General features: G+C 43.5%; 1 protein-coding gene across 5 annotated transcripts in view; it reads right to left on the bottom strand.

Annotated features, from left to right (window-relative positions):
- Positions 1-2,344: 2,344 nt before the first annotated feature.
- Positions 2,345-16,231, bottom strand: part of AMOT (angiomotin) — a 63,343-nt gene continuing 49,456 nt past the window's right edge. For all 5 annotated transcript variants that reach the window (XM_044234639.1, XM_044234640.1, XM_044234641.1 and 2 more), the window contains 4 exons: positions 9,148-9,270; positions 8,172-8,404; positions 6,436-7,116; positions 2,345-6,093 (listed from right to left, as the gene is read on the bottom strand). In XM_044234639.1, coding sequence (XP_044090574.1) covers positions 5,996-6,093; positions 6,436-7,116; positions 8,172-8,404; positions 9,148-9,270 — 1,135 coding nt within the window. In that variant the 3' untranslated portion in view covers positions 2,345-5,995. The remainder of the gene's footprint in view (positions 6,094-6,435; positions 7,117-8,171; positions 8,405-9,147; positions 9,271-16,231) is intronic.

Genomic DNA, 16,231 nt, shown 5'->3' with positions numbered 1-16,231 from the left:
TCATTATAGATCCTGGATATCAACCTTTTGTCTGTACTGTCATTTGCAAATATCTTCTCCCATTCCGTGGGTTGCCTCTTTGTTTTTTTGACTGTTTCCTTTGCTGTGCAGAAGCTTTTGATTTTTATGAAGTCCCAGAAGTTTATATATGTGTTTGAATTTTTCCTTAACAGACGTTACAGAAACCTCATCCTTATAAATTCATCCCATTGTTTCTGACTGGTACCTTTTTATGTTCTCATTTTATGAAGCTTTCTTACTCCCTCTCCATGAGGTCCACAAAAACGAGTATTTATCCCCATTTTACTGATAAACCTCTCTGATCCTGTTAAGGGATTTAACAAAGGTAAACAACTGTTTAGCTGCAGATTTAGGACTAGACACCCATGTTATTTCAACTACTGGACCAGTACACTACATTCTACCACCTAATCCGGGAAGCTTGTAAATTTCCATTTAGAGGTGTTAGAATTCATAGTTCTCTCAGGCCTTTGATCTTGGAAACAGTCTTCATTTGATCACAGGTCCAACAAAGTAACACTGCCTTTGCACATGCTATTCCTTCTGCATGGAATGTTCATCCCCATTCCCTAGTTCACCAGGTTAATGCTAGTACATCCTTCAAAGCCCCCCCTTAGACCTCCCCACCCCTACACACATACTCTGTGCCATCCCAGCAAATATTCTGTCCTTTGCACTAGTTCTGAATCTTGTTCAAACATTTTTCATTTCATATGCCAGAAAGAATTGTAAATGTAGGTATGCGCGTGCATATGTGTCATTTTCTCTAGTAAATTAGAACCATGGACTATGTTTTTGTTCTTTTTTTTTTTTTTTTCAAACTCTGAGGCCTTTTACATAATGGCAACATCTAATCCGCAGTGAGATTCCACAACTCATACGTGCCTGAAACCATTGATTAGAGGTATTCAGCAAGCAAAAAACCCGTGGGAGCCTAAATAAATAAATACCTTGAATTTGGCCAGCTGGTGCATCTGAGCATTTGTGGTGTGGTATGAAATTTTGGTGTCATTTCCTTTTTGGAAACTAAGTCCTGTCCTCCACAGGTCTTCACTCAATTATCATGATGATAGCCAAGTAATTTAGAAAGTATTCTAAAACTAAATCACACACTTTTTTCCTCCCATAAAAACCTCCCTGCAGGAGAAGAGGGAGGTGAAGAAGGTGGGAAGCAGCAGGTGTTTTTGTTTTTTTTTTTCCCTGCAACTGTGGAACTCACATAGACTGTGAATAGCTTCACAGTAGGGAGGCCCACAGCAAGGGGAGATGAAGTACCCACACAGATGATCAGATCAGTTATAATACCAGCTAATTCTACAAAGCTCCTACAACGCAATCTCAGTCACTTTTGAAGGAACCTGTTTCTTTCTCCCTGCAAATGACTGCTCATTAAGAACTGGTCACAATATACTTCTGAAAAAAAAAAAATGTTTCACAGAGCTTTGTAAGGTGCGGTTGAGGGCGCCTGGGTGGCTTAGTGAGTTAAGCGACTGCCTTCCGCTCAGGTCATGATGCCAGAGTCCTGGGATGGAGTCCAGCATCAAGCTCAGGCAGGGAGCCTGCTTCTCCCTCTCCCCCTCTCTCTCTTCCTTTCTCAAATAAATAAATAAAATCTTAAAAAAAAAAGATGGGTTCACTTAAAGCCATCTTCATCCCCAAAAAGAGGAGTGGGCTTTCATACCTAGTGTGACGTTTCCAATGTATTCATCATAAATATGGAGCGAATGTAGCCCGACTTCATTATAACAAATCAAATTTAGAGTTTAATGAATTCTATATCCCCTTCCCATACATTTTGCAACACCCATCCAGCCAATTTCCCTGTAAGAAGTGTCATTTCAAAGCCCGTGTTGTAAAGACCCAGTTGCAAACAGGAGGTGCAGGGAGGGCAGTGGAAAGGCAGCTTTAACATTTTTGGTGAAAAAAGCCAACTTGTTTGCGGTTTTGATTTGCTTTTAATAACAAGCTCCCTCAACCAAAACTGATGAATTGGCATAAGAACAAGGGTACAAAAGAAGCATCAAGGGGGCCTTCCAAATTGCTAACTAAAGGATGAATTCTCTGCTTTGGGTGGCCATCATTTTATCCCTCTGAAACGGGAGATAAAAAGATGCAAAGCTTTTAATATATGCTGCCCGAATACAGAAAGGAACCGATTAGAGCATGTGGCCTGTGGTGTTGTCTTAATACTTTATAATCACACTCCATACTTTAAGCTGCCCTTGAAAGGCAATTTCACTGCATACTAAATTCAAAGTGATCACCCATACAGTGTAAATAAAGCCTCTGCTGGGTAAACACCAAAACATTTTCCACACGGCACTGCATTTTAAAATAGCTAACTTTATTGTCAGTGAAAAGATAGGCACAAAGTGGATTCAAACCTGCTTATCTTTATTGGAACTAGCTCAGTCGATTACAGAATGGGGTCTCAATCATTATGGGGCCACATACATTTTAAACCGAAGGTGCTTCTTCTCTAGCCATCTGCCAACCCCAGCTATCCATCTTATAAACACATGCCATTAATCACAAGGGAGGCCAGAAGGAGGTTTGACAACTCCATGTAACCATCGTTGCTACTGGAAAAAAATAAACAAACTCCCGACACTTGTCCTACTGATGATGAATGATACTTGGGAGATCTCTTTCCAAGGATCATGGCGGGCTGAAATTGATGGCAATTAGCCCATAGCTGATGCCTTCCTGTGACAATATGTTCAGGAAGAAAGCACACATTTGAAGTAACACATTCCATATGTGAAATGAGTAACTGAGATAACAGGAGATTGTATGGCTAACAGACATGAGAATATCATTTATAAAAGTTAGTCCATATGTATGCACTTTAAGCTGCCGCATTCTGAGTGTTTAGGCTGTTCCTAAAAAGTAGTTTGCACAGTCACTTTGTTCATTTTCCAATCGTTGTACCCACCCAATTGCGTAACAAGAGAACACTTGGTGTTTCCTGCAGCAGATGATGGCAGATATCTCAGGTTTCTGCTATCCTGTCATCCCGAAGCTCGAAAGCAGCATGGAAAATAAATCCTTCATTGAAACAACAATCCAGATACATGATTTCAAAAGAACATTCAAGCTACTTTTATTTAATAAAAATTGTTAATAGCAGTTTTATATCAAGTAAAGTTCGTTCTAATGAAGTTTTTCTGTACATGGGACATTGGGGTACAATTGACTGGAAAGGTCCCCAGAGACCACTGGGCAGTACACGTTAAGACAAGGTCACCCTTCTGTCCTGAGGTGCCGGTAAAATGCATAGATAAGCGGGAGTCCACAAAGATCCCCCAAATGTTACATATCCACACAACTGTGAAAAGGTGACTAACTTGACATTTCTCCCATAAACCTGAAATTTTAAAAGGACACCTATTAGAGATTTTCTGAAAAGGCTGAATCTACCTTCCTCGTAAACATAATACACTGACATGGACTTCCTCCATCTCTCGGATGTACGGTATTACTTGAGCCAATTACCAGGGAGTAAAAACTGAGCCAAAAAGGACTGCCTCTGGTGTGAGGCGGCAGAGATGCGGCGGAAAGTTCAAGGTAGCACTCAGCCAAGAACTTCCTCCTTTCCCAAAATGACATGAGTCTAAAGAGATGGCTGCCACACAGTATGGAATGTATGACATTTGTCACCTTACAGAGTGTGATTAGAATGATGGCTCCCAGAGCTAGCAAAAATTCTGGCAGTGTGTTATAACCATAAAAGGAGTAGATGAAAGGTTTAAATTTATTTGGATTTATTTATTTGGCTAGAAAGTAGCAGTCCCGAAGTTTGCTACCTGTGCCTTCTACTAGTTGAGGACTTTCCTCCTTATGACTAAAGGGTAGTATGAACCAGTATTAACACAACTGCACTTTTAATTTCTATTTGGGATTCACTTGAGGACAGAGGACTAACGCGTAGGATGATCACTTCATTACTAAAATGTCAAGACTGGCTGAAAATCACATCAGTCTCCCTCTTGTCTCTCCCTCCACCCCGCAGGATGATCCCTACGGAAGAGAATTAGGAATGGCGCAAAAATACTGTTAAACAGGCCACCATTCCCGTGGTCACAGAGGAACCCTGTAAGATGATCTGAGGCAGTCAATCCACAGCAAGAGAAGAAGTGAGGTCGTTTCCTTCGGGGTTGGGGTGGGGAAGAGTTTCATGTGACTCAGTATGGAAATGAGGACCAGGACAGGGAAGCCCTTGCAAAAGGCACTGCAGGAGAGGCAAAGTAGGAATTCAGAACCCTGGACAAACTACTCAAGCCAGGAACGTTTTACAAAATATGTATGCCCTGGTCTGACAAGATTCCTTTTCTCAAAACGAGGCTTGCTGTAGATAAGGATTTCCTGAAAGAAGCATGGTAAAATGGAAAGCTGTGTTGTGTGATCTTGAGAAAGTCACGTAACCTCTCCGGATCTCAGATGCCTCATCACTAAACTGAGAGTATAGGGCTCTACTGCTACAGTTCTTTCCAGCCACTATGCCTCACAACGTAATATTATCAGGCCTACTCTTCTATTAATCTGGTTTCTAACTAACACATCCCCAAACTTCTACCCCCCACCCTTCCCTAACCCCCCCCACTTCCCTCACCCTCCCATACCCCTGAAAACTGATCTTAATGACATTGTCAGCAGATTTGTCACCTTAATGAAGGGCAGAGAGGTGACACAGAGCAGGGACCTGTGGCAAAAAGCAGCTCTTTCGTCCCTCGAGGCAGCCCCATGGCAAAGCTTGGAGCTACGGTCTCCTTGGTCCCTGTCCACATGCACATTTCCTGCTGCTCTCCGAAGGTGTTCTGAGATGGAGTCACTGGCAGTGAGAGGGGACAGCTAAGGACACATCTGCAACCCACCTCTCCCCCGGCTGCAGCATAGTACTTTGGGTTTCTGAGGCTATTCCCTTGGAGGTGAGAGTCAATGATGCCTTTTAAGACGTATGCTAAGAATTGGGGAAAACAAAAGGAGTTATTTCAGAGGAGTCACCAGAAATTCAAAGCATTCGGCCCATCACTGAAAATGCTTCCTGGTTTTGTCAACGACTGGAAATTTGAGACTGGTGATGCAGCCAGTGGGTTCATGCTGGAGAAGAAATAAACACTAAGCAGACTGGTCTCAGGAAAGGCAAGCCAGCTGTGTTCGTGGCCGCACACAGCACCTCAAACAACTCTCCATCAAGGCCTCTGATGGTCTAACTCCCTAAGAAAGAGGAAGTTGTACATCACGCAGCTAATTTACTGTCCTAGCATCTGAAAGCAATATATTAATTATCCAAATGCATAAATTACTCCAGAGTATATATATGAATGTATGAACCTCCATGAGGGAACCAAAAGAATCCACTTCCAAAGCACCACTGAAATGAAGATAAACACAATCTCCTGGTACAGGGCAACTGGGAAATTGGGAGGGAAAATTAGCTCCAGCACCCTTCCACACCCCCAAATTCCCTGCCTTTTCTCTAGCTTACACAGCTCCCAAAACTATTCCCTTTCACGAGCCCGAGCTGTAGAGCTCTCTCTCTCTCGACGCTGTGTAGATGGTTAAGTATACAAAACAGCACACGTGCAAATTCTCTCCGGCTTCCCACTTCTGAACTACATGTTACAAACTGTCTTCCAAACGTACTGTGCTCTCCAAAATGCTAAATAAAATTATGCACGTTGAAAACATTCATGTATATCCAGCTATCAACAGTCCAAGTATTTGTCTAATTCCAAACAGTAAACTTTAGAGCACATTCTGATAATCGGTCTTTAGAGGTACTCTCTAAGCGTGTACCAGAATAGACTGGAGTTTGTATAGTATTACTTAGGTACTAGGTCGTTTCAATAAAAAGTCCCTTTAAAAAACATCCCCCCCAACCCTTGTCCTCACCCTCAAAATAAGAACAAACAAAAGGGAAAACTGATTAAAAGCACTCTCGCTGATAAACTGCAGCTCTCGAATACGCCGTTTAGATGAGATATTCCACCATCTCCGCATCAGGCTCTTGTCCCAGGATCTGAATGGGAGCTTTTCTTTCCAGAGTATTGGAGTGGAACACAGGGCCATCTAAATGGAAACAGGGATTGGAAAGCACTTAGGAACAAGGTAAAGCCGCAGATTCCTAAAAATAGACAGCTTGGGGGCCATGAAGCCAATGGCGAAGTGAGACTTGCCTGCCACCCTCTCCCACTGTTCACCTGAGCATTTACTTCTACTGAAGAATGGTCTTGGCTCATTCCTCTTCCTATCCTGGTGTCCCAAGGAGTCATCTACAGACTCTGCACTTATGTCTTGTGATCAATCCCCTCTGAGAACATGAACAACTCTGGCCAAATGACCAACAGGGTCTACGCGGCAGGGTGCCAACAAACAACCTGTAACTGAGGGCAGAACCCAAAGAATCTTTACCTGTCTTATCCAGATTGCAGGTCAGGCTTGGTATAGACAAACGACGTGACCCAGAACTGGCAGCTGGACTTGCAGAAGTCTCAGCCTGAGCCAGAGCCGGAGCTGGAGGAGCAGCCGCAGCTGGAGCTGGAGCTGATGCTTGAGTCTGAGCCGGAGCAGAAGCCTGAGGTGCTGTTGGAGTCGGAGCCGGAGCTGGAACCGGAGCCGGAGCAGCTGGAGCAACCTGAGCAGCAGCAGTGGGAGCAACAGCAGCAGCGGCGGCAACAGCAGAGGCAGCGGCTGGACTCTGAGCAGCAGTAGCTGGAGAAACAGCAGCAGCGAGAGCAGCAGCAGCAGTTGCGGGAGATGGGGTGGCGACAACGGCGGCGGCAGCAGCCGGAGAGGCAGCGGCGGCAATCGGAGCAGCGGCTACCATGGTGGTGGTGTTGGTAGCGGCGGCCGCAGTGTTGGTGGCAGCGTTGGCAGTGATGGCGGCAGCAGTGGCGGCGACAGCGGCTGGCGTAGGAACAGAGATTGGAGCGACAGCTGCGGTTTTGTTCGGTTCTGCTCCCCGCTCCGTTTGGGTGCTGCAGTCTCGGCTGCCTGTCTTGGAGTGAGCCGAGAGCAGGGGAGTGGAGGGCGGCACCGGCGATGGTGTGGAAGGGACAGACTCAGTGCGGTAGTCTCCACCCAGGAGAATACCTAGGAGGGAAAGAGGGAAAGAGGTCAGAGAAGTACAGGCTCTTCAAACGCAGACGTCTGGTTGCCTCTTCTCTCCTGCAGAAGGTTCGGGAGAAACTTTCCCTGTGCCTCTAGAGAACCCAGTTATCAGTTTGGCAGGCACATCCCTCCTGGTCCTGGCTCTCCACCCCAAACCAAGGTATGAAACCTTGAAGTGTCGAGAATCTGTTTTATTTCTCCAATGGCAACTCCTTTCCAGCAAGCTTTCAGAATGCTTCCACTCAGTTCCACTTATCGCCAACATCATTTACCAACAGACAACTGGAAAGGATTGGGGGAAGAAGTCTGTGGTCATGGATGAGGGTGATAATAATTGTGCAACCGAAGATTCTAATCCTGACCATGATCCCCAGAATGCCTCTTCTACCCAACGGACGCTGCAAGTGTCAGAGGACCAAGAAAGGTATTAGAAGCAACAAAGAGACCTAAAATAAAAATACAAAGTGGGCTTTCTCAGGCTTTAAAAATGTGCCTCGTGGTAGCTACGATATTTCTGGGGTTTTGATTAGAGGGGAAGGAATGGACAGGAATGGAATGAAAAAGTACATTTGATTCTCATCTCAGAACATACTGGTAACAAAAACCTGCCACCCGGCTCCATTTAGCTTAACTAGAATTCTGAGTCCTCCTATTCCACGAGAGGAAAGAACAGAGAAAATGTGAAATTTTGAGATATTGACTGACGTGAAGGACACATAGGCTTTGGACAAAGACAAAGGGTCTCACTTGGCAAGACCAGATCTGAGAATTTTTAAAAGGAAACTGAAGTTGTCTTCCTTCCCACCCAAACAGAACTCAGAATTCTTATCTTCTAAGGCCTTGGTTTCAACCAGTATTCTCTCGGTGACTCATCAAAGTGTGGAGGAGCTCCTCTTAGGAGGACAGAAACCCAACCTGATACATCGTCCTTTCTAGATTCTGGACCATCACTCCTTTTCCTTGCTGAGTGGGTACATATCTAAGTCGGGGCTCTCCTTAAAGGCGTCATTTTCATCTTCTTCATTTACTGCCATTACCTAGGCTCCCCTTCCAGCTCTTGTCATCCCGCTTCTCCTCCATGATGGGGGCACCAGTCAGGGTGGAAGAATGTGAGAGCAAGCCTGACCCGGCGTTGGAAATGGACATCAGAGACTTTGCAGGTCGCATGGACGACAGTTGCTCTGTCTTACTTGGCTCCTTCCGGGAACGCTGCTGGAGTACTTTGATCATGGCATCCTTCTCAATAATTTGGGCATGGAGGGTCTTAATCCTAGGAGCCAAAGACAGAGAACATAAAAAACGTTGTTGCCTCCTCCATGTTATGGCCTCACTGCCTGCATGGACTTGAGCTTCCAGTATCTTTTCGACAGAAGAGTTGTTTAGTTATTTCTGGGGTGTAAAGCAAGGGACTGCGTGCCACATTTCTTAAAATGCCTTTCTTAATACCTAGATGAGTATAGCAGAGCATCCAGGACTTGTTTTAAAAATTAGGAGGCCAAAGTAAGGTCATGGTGGAAAAGAAGACTGTATATGAGAGAGTAAACTGATGTAGGGGTGAAGTGAGCAAGCTTAGTCAATGGATGATGTCTTTAATGAAAAGATGAGAACTATGAATGGGCCACAATTTCAGCTAATAAGTAAATGATCATGAGTTTATAAAAGGTATCAGGTACCCTACCTCCAAGTTGGAATGGATATTCTCTTACTGTGCATGCTGCTGTATCACAGGGTTGAAGTCCAAGGCTAGAAAAAATACCCCAGAGTGCAAATACCAGCAATAAAGTTCTGGCAGAGGGAAGATGGAAAGCAATTACCAAGGCCGATGGGAACAGCTAGGCAAAAGTCATTGCATTTCAAATACCAAGTAAGAGGCTGGCAGGGGTGCAGGGGTTGGGGGAGGCTGCATTATCAGGCTTCCCGGTTGAGCATAAAGATGCCTGCCCTTCCCTTCTGACCTATCTGGTCTCGATACATTCTTCTCTGTTCTACCAGGGTCCAGATTGGTATTTTTACCTGCCCTCCATGTCAAGGCAGCGCTTGTTGGCCATCAAGATTTCTTCCTCCTCTTTCTGGATGCGAGCTTCCAGGGCCGTGTCATAGCTGGTGTTGGGAGAGTGGCTGATGACTGTTGTGTCCCTGAGAAGGAAGATAGCAGTGATGATGATGACAAGGCAGCAAAATCAATGAATCCTATCAACTCCATCTCAAGTCAAAGGTATTGCCGGAAAGCAGTAAGCTACAGTCAAACTCATTAGGAACGGTCGATTTCTGGATGACTCACTGAGAAGAACCTCCAAGATGGGGAAGCACAGCTTTCAGAGTTAGAAGAGGTTTTTGGCATGAGTACAGCTGCAGAAGTCAGTGAGGGATTCTACACGAGGAGCACAGGCCTGCCTTCAGAACTAGACAGCCTCCCAAAGCCTTCTGGCAGAGTCCCTTTGAGGTTTTTGATCATGGCCAGGTAATAGGAAGATATTTATATTTCCACTTTATATTATTATTTATATTTATACTTATATATACTGTCTTATATGTAATATAAATAATAATTATTATTTATTTCCACATTGTTTTCATGACAGTTATAAATGGGAAAAGTCTAGACTTTGCCGAAAGACAGTGAATGTACTAGACAGTTGCTGCTACAGATGTGTACCAACAACTACACCGAGTGCTAGAAACAAACTAGAGACACGTCAACAGTGAAGGTCAGACGGAGCGTGTGAGCTGACTAAGAAGTAGGGCCTTTGAGTCAGTGCCACTTAATTCCTATCTGACCTACATCAGAAACATTCTAGTGCCAAGTCAAGGAGTCTCTTCCCCAACTACACTACTGGTCTCTTGCCAGAGTCCCAACTGCATGAGGCACCACCCAGTTTCATCTGAAAGTGTCTCAGGCCATTTACTCAAAGACTAAATAATGAGTGAAGTGTGTGTGTGTGGTGTGTGTGTGTGTGTGTGTGTGTGTGAGAGAGAGAGAGAGAGAGAGAGAGAGAGAGAGAAAGGAGAAGAAGGCGTGGGGGAGTAAGAAGAGGAGGAGGAGAAGACGCTGCTGAGGAGAGGGTCTAGCCCATGGACAAGGCTGATGTCTAAACAGCACAAGTCAAAGATATAGAGAATCCTGATAAATGAGGTCATGCATCCTTCTTCAGTGCATTTAGAACTAGTGGTAGACAAAAGAGGGAAGGGAATGAAGAAAACTAGATCTTCTTTGAATCACTTGGAGGGAAAAAAAGGGATTAGGAAGAATATTGATGTAATTATATGGGTCTTCAAGGAAAGCCGACAATAGACCAAGAAAACAATGAACTGGCACAGCTTCATTACACTTCCTTTGAGAATGAGGATCTGTGGGAGAATTTTCTGCTGGCAGCTAGCTGTGTTCTCTTAGCTTAGAGATTGTGACCAGTGCAGATGGAAAGGAAAGGGCAGGGGAATGAAGAGGCAGAAAGTTGGTATTAAAGTTAGAGAATTTGGGTGAGTTTCTATAAACCTACTGTTTCCCCAAATGCTTGCACTTTACATGCAAGGCTGAAACAATGTACTTGAGTGGTGAAATAATTGGGAGAGCAAGAAGCACAAGGACTACAGTGGCTCATGTCAATTGCTAAATCTGAAACATTTTACCATCTCAGAATCCCACACTTGCTCTGGTGAATTCACCTGCTTCCAGTCCCATTGGGGATGGCTCTTGTGTTCCAAAGTACCCAAGGGGAAATGGCATTGTGTAGGTGGAGAACACAGGCTCTAACTATAGACCACACCAGGGTCAAATCCCACTTTCTCAAGTACTCTGCCACTAACAAATTCTATGAGCCCAGGCAGTCAGTTAACCTCTCGAAAGCTCAGTCTCCTCATATGCAAGATAGAAATCATAATTATACCTCTAATCTTGTGGCATTTTGGGGGGATGAAGTCAAAGTATGCATGTAAAAGACACAGTGCCAGGCACAGTAAAAACATTCAACAAAGCTACCTATTACTTAAGAGAGAAAAGTGCATAGATAGAAGGAGAGTAACATACAAGAGAGTGTGACTCTAAAGAATTCCAGCTCTGGGATTATATCCCGGAGGCAGTTCCTACAGCGCACAGTTCCAATGGAATGGTTGCTTCAGAGCCAGGCCTCTCTAGAGAATTCTTGGTGTCTATGGACACTGGGGACATGAGCATACGGTTTGTCACTGGGGGAGCCAATGCTGGCTTACTGCCACTTTCACTGCATAAAAGACCATTTTGGGGACTTAGAGCCCTGCCAGCTAATTGATATGGACACTGTGAGTTCCTCAGGAATGGAGCCTGAAAATGTGGGACACTTAGTGAATTCCTACAGAGCTGCCAGGATGGCCTTCAACATCAATCTTCCTTCTAGAAGACTGGAACTACTAAGCCAATGGTTCAGGCAAAAAGCAAGCAAGCACAGTGCTGGAAGGAGCAACTTGACCTGCTAACTTCCAATACTCTGAGACAATCCTTAGGCACATCTGCAGTAAGCTCATGTCTTGAAAACACCACGTGTATACTCCAAAATATAGATCCCCAAATTTGACATCCTACATCTAAATTCTTAAGTAAAGGAGTTTCTGGTTGACCCTCCCCCTCTAGTCATCTCTCTCCTTCCTTTCTCCAATGAAGTTATCCCTATCCTGTTGCCGACATTGTTTTCTCGAATGTCACCCATGACTTCCTCATTAAAACATCTAGTGTTTTAAACTTTGACACTTCAGGGCACCTGGGTGGCTCAGTTGTTAAGTGTCTGCCTTCGGCCCAGGTCATGATCCAAGAGTCCTGGGATCGAGCCCCACACTGGGCTCCCTCATCAGTCACTGTGATGCTAAAAAGTGGCTAGACATGCATAAGACTAATCCTTGACTGCAGGAGACTTGCAAGCTGAGGTGAAAAAAAATACAGGTAAATAATTAGTTATTACAGAAGTGAGTCTGAATTTTATTCCAACAGGCACTGAAAACCATTAGACATTTTTGATGGGACTGAGATGATCCAAGCTGTGATTTAGAAAGATAGCATTCTCTCTGGCCAAAACGTGATGGGAAGATGTGGGGGAGGATACACTGGACTTGGGCAAACCAGTCAGGACTGGTTAGTGTAATAATCCCATCCAGAGATACTGAAATCATGAACCAATTCAACAGCAGGGAGAATGGAACAGGCCTTAGGAGGCAGAATTGCTACAACTTAGAGACTATTTAAAGGTAGCTGTTAGAGAAAGAATGAATGAGAACTTGGGTGTTTCTAATTCAAATGCCTAGAAAAGATGGCATACCACTCATTTTCTGTGCTAAGAAAATAAGGAGAGATCTCTGGGAAAACACAATAATGCGTCTTGATTTTTAGTTACACTGGAGTTAACATGTCTTATGAATAGCCATATGACAATACCTAACAAGTTGTTGACAATTCTAACTTTAAGGGATGTCAGACTTACTATTTGAAGTTGTAATAGAGAACAAGATAACTAAGACAGAAGGTAGAACAAGAAAGCCTAGGATGGAAACTGAGGAAAGCCTACAAGGAAGAAATAGGAAGGCATGTATGATGTGTGCAAGCAGCTTCTACCTCCTGTTTTCTCCTTCCTTCCTTCTTTCCCAGATTTACAGCACCCAAAATAAAAACAAAACATTGCATGTTTGGAGAAGGTTAACAACCTAATTCAGGAAATGCACTTGTAAATTGCAGAGCCGATCAAGTTTGTTATCTTTTTATCCTTTTGCTGCTATTCAGAAATATATTCACCATTTGTAAACTTCAATATGCACTGCCAAATCTGTTCTTCTAGGATGAACTACTTTGTAATAATTTCCCTTATCTATATTAAGCATCTAGAGAACCTCTAGGAGCACAACAATATGGGATTATAATTTGGGCCATGTTATTGTGATTATATAGTATTTTAAGTCACTAAATAAGAAGCCTCAAATGGGAACTCTTGAACAGTTCATAATCCCTATTGTACCATCTTAAAATCATCATATCTGGGAAGGAGCAGAGGATAGTGGTCAAGGTGTCAAAATCTCATTTTCAATCCTAGTTCTTCTTCTTAGTAACTGTGTGTAATCTTGGACAAATTATTTTACCTGTTTTTGCTTCAGTTTCCTCACCTATACAATAGACAGTTGTCTTATCTCAAAGAATTTTTAGGAGGATAAGCAATCACTGTAAACTACTTAGCAGAGTACCTTATACAGAAAAGACTACCTGTGATTTCTTTTTTTTTTAAAGATTTTATTTATTTATTTGACAGAGAGAGATCACAAGTAGGCAGAGAGGCAGGCAGAGAGAGAGAGAGGAGGAAGCAGGCTCCCCGCTGAGCAGAGAGCCCGACACGGGACTCGATCCCGGGACCCCGAGATCATGACCTGAGCCGAAGGCAGCGGCCCAACCCACTGAGCCACCCAGGCGCCCCAAGACTACCTGTGATTACTTACATTGACCACTTTCCCTTTGACAAGTGGTGCTTGGTAGAATTCAAGTGCTAACATGGGCATAAACTGATCACCTAATAGGTTTTCTCACTTGAGAAAAGACAGTTGTCTGTTATTATATTCAAATCTATATTTTATTATTCACAATGGCCCAAAAAGAGAAACAATCCAAATAGCCATCACCAAGTGAATGGATAAGCAGCTGTGGTATGACCCAAACTATGGAACACTGCTCAGCAATGAAAAGGAATAAACTACTTATACATGCATCAGCTTGTATGAATCTCAAAATAATGATGCCAGGTGAAAGAAATCAGACATAAAGAGTATATACTCTATAAATCCTTTTTTTTACAACATTCTAGAAAAGGCAAAACAATAATGCCCAAAAATGTTGTCTCTGGTCATGTGGGGGAGGAAGGGATCTAGTTGAAGGAATGCAAGAGCACTTTAGAATGTTTCCTCTATTTTGACTGGGGTGGTGGTTCCATTACTGCATTCACCTGCCCATGTTCATCAAACCATACACTTGAAATAGGTGTTTTCTTAATATATCAATAATACCTCAATTGAAAAAACTCTGTAATTACCACTGATATCACCCAAGCAACATTTCCCAAATTTTACCTCCATATAAGCTATTACATTGGGGTGGTGAAAAAATAATGAATACTGTTTTTCTGAAAATAAATAAATTGGAAAAAAAAAAAAACCAAAGCTATTACATTGGGAACAGATTAAGCCTGAGATACTGGCAGAATACACAGGAACCAAGCAGGTCATTAAAATATGGCACTAGATTTAGAGATTTAAGTTATAGAATTGAAAATCATTTCCTTCTCTTTAGCTTTTTTTTTTTAAAGATTTTATTTGTTTATTTGACAGACAGAGATCACGAGTAGACAGAGAGGCAGGCAGAGAGAGAGAGAGAGGGAAGCAGGCTCCCTGCTGAGCAGAGAGCCCGACGTGGGACTCGATCCCAGGACCCCGAGATCATGACCTGAGCCGAAGGCAGCGGCCTAACCCACTGAGCCACCCTAGCTTTTTCTTTTCTCTTTCCTCCCTTTTTATTTCTTTCTCTCCTTCCTTACTCAAATACATGTTGAGCACATTCTATTTGCCGCCAATACCCTAGGCACTTAAATATTATTTAGAAAGAAAACAGAATGTAAGGTTTTTACCACGGAAAGGGGCAAAGAGCAGAACCGTGGTCAAATTTTTAGGGTTGAGAAGAGACAGAATGAAACCACTGGACAGGAAAGGAATGACAAGAGATGCCGGAAGGCAAGGCAGAAGAATTCACAGGTCCTGAAATAAACTTTTCTGAATGCTGCCTTTCGAATTTGAAATCCCATTGAGAAAGGAGAAAAGGGAAACCAGTCTCTGTGGCCAAGTGTAAGAGGCATTACCTTTGGGAAAAAAATTAGTATAATCCTAGAAATAGAATTACCTAGTCCAGTTCTCTCATTCTGCAGGAATTTGAATACAATCTCTCAATTTCTCCTGTGGACTGGATTGACAGGCATGCAAAAGGTATACAGTCCAGATACAGGAGGTCTGCCTGAGGAACTAACTTAAGGTGTTTCTACTAGGCAGAAACTAGCTGCTTTTTATCATATGAAGTGATAAGCATGCACATTTAACTGGAAACAATGATTCTACCTCCTACCCGGTGATTTAAATGAATTTGACTTAAATCTACCTTAGAGAAGCCAATAGATGCTGGAAAGAAACGCATGAAAGGGGGTTTCCCCTCGATACCCAAAACTTCCAGAAAGAAGGAAGGAGGAGTCCTTTCTTTATACAAGATCCTGGGGACAACCTCCCAGCTTTCCTGCCTCTCCTGACGTGAAGTCTATTCTGGAGTCAGTTTTAATAGCGAACATCCCAGCACCGAGAACCTTGGCTGCCCAACATTTTCTCACACTGCACACCTTTACAAGCGGTGTCTGTCTCAGTTTCTGCACAAAGATGACAAATCATCCTGCATCTCCTTTGCAGTTTTAGGGTTGCCTGAACAACCTTTGTTAGATAAGGACAGAGCACAGATATTTCTCTTGGGATACAGAAGCTAAAATGACACTTAATTGTGCTTCTAATCTACCATTTGCAGAAAAACAAAGACGGGTAAGCTTAAGCCCATGAGGGCCTCAAAATTGGGGCAGAGGCAATTCCAATCCATTTAAGGTTTATAGAGGATACCTGGAGACGGGCAGAGTGTGTTACAGAAATGTAAGATGTCTTCTTGGAGAATTGAGAGTAGGTTTGCAAACCACCAGACCAGCTCTTCAGAAGGAAGTGAAGGCATGAGAAGGAATTACAGATAAATGTATCCGCCACCGCCTCTGCACAGCACACACATCCCAGCCCTAAACTCTGGCAAGCGTTTCCAGATTCCTCCAGCTCACCACATTTAGGAGCACTGTGGATTTTAATAACTTTCTAGGTAGAGGCTCTGGACTCCCTCAGATACCCAACCCCACCCCAGGCTCTGTCCGTCTCTCCAACAACCCAGGCCACCTCCTGCTTCAAACTTCATTTTTGTTTTGTTTCTTTTTTTCCAACTCATGATTCCGAGCAGCAGCAAGACAGCTAGACAAGGTAAGAGCACCGTCTCCTCCAAAGACCAATATTTGAGGGACGCCTGGGTGGCTCA

This window comes from Neovison vison, chromosome X (genome assembly GCF_020171115.1).
Source record: "Neovison vison isolate M4711 chromosome X, ASM_NN_V1, whole genome shotgun sequence".
In the NCBI taxonomy this organism is placed as follows: Eukaryota; Metazoa; Chordata; class Mammalia; order Carnivora; family Mustelidae; genus Neogale; species Neogale vison.
The sequence above is the reverse complement of the archived record's forward strand: the minus strand, read 5'-3'. Positions and strand labels throughout refer to the sequence as shown.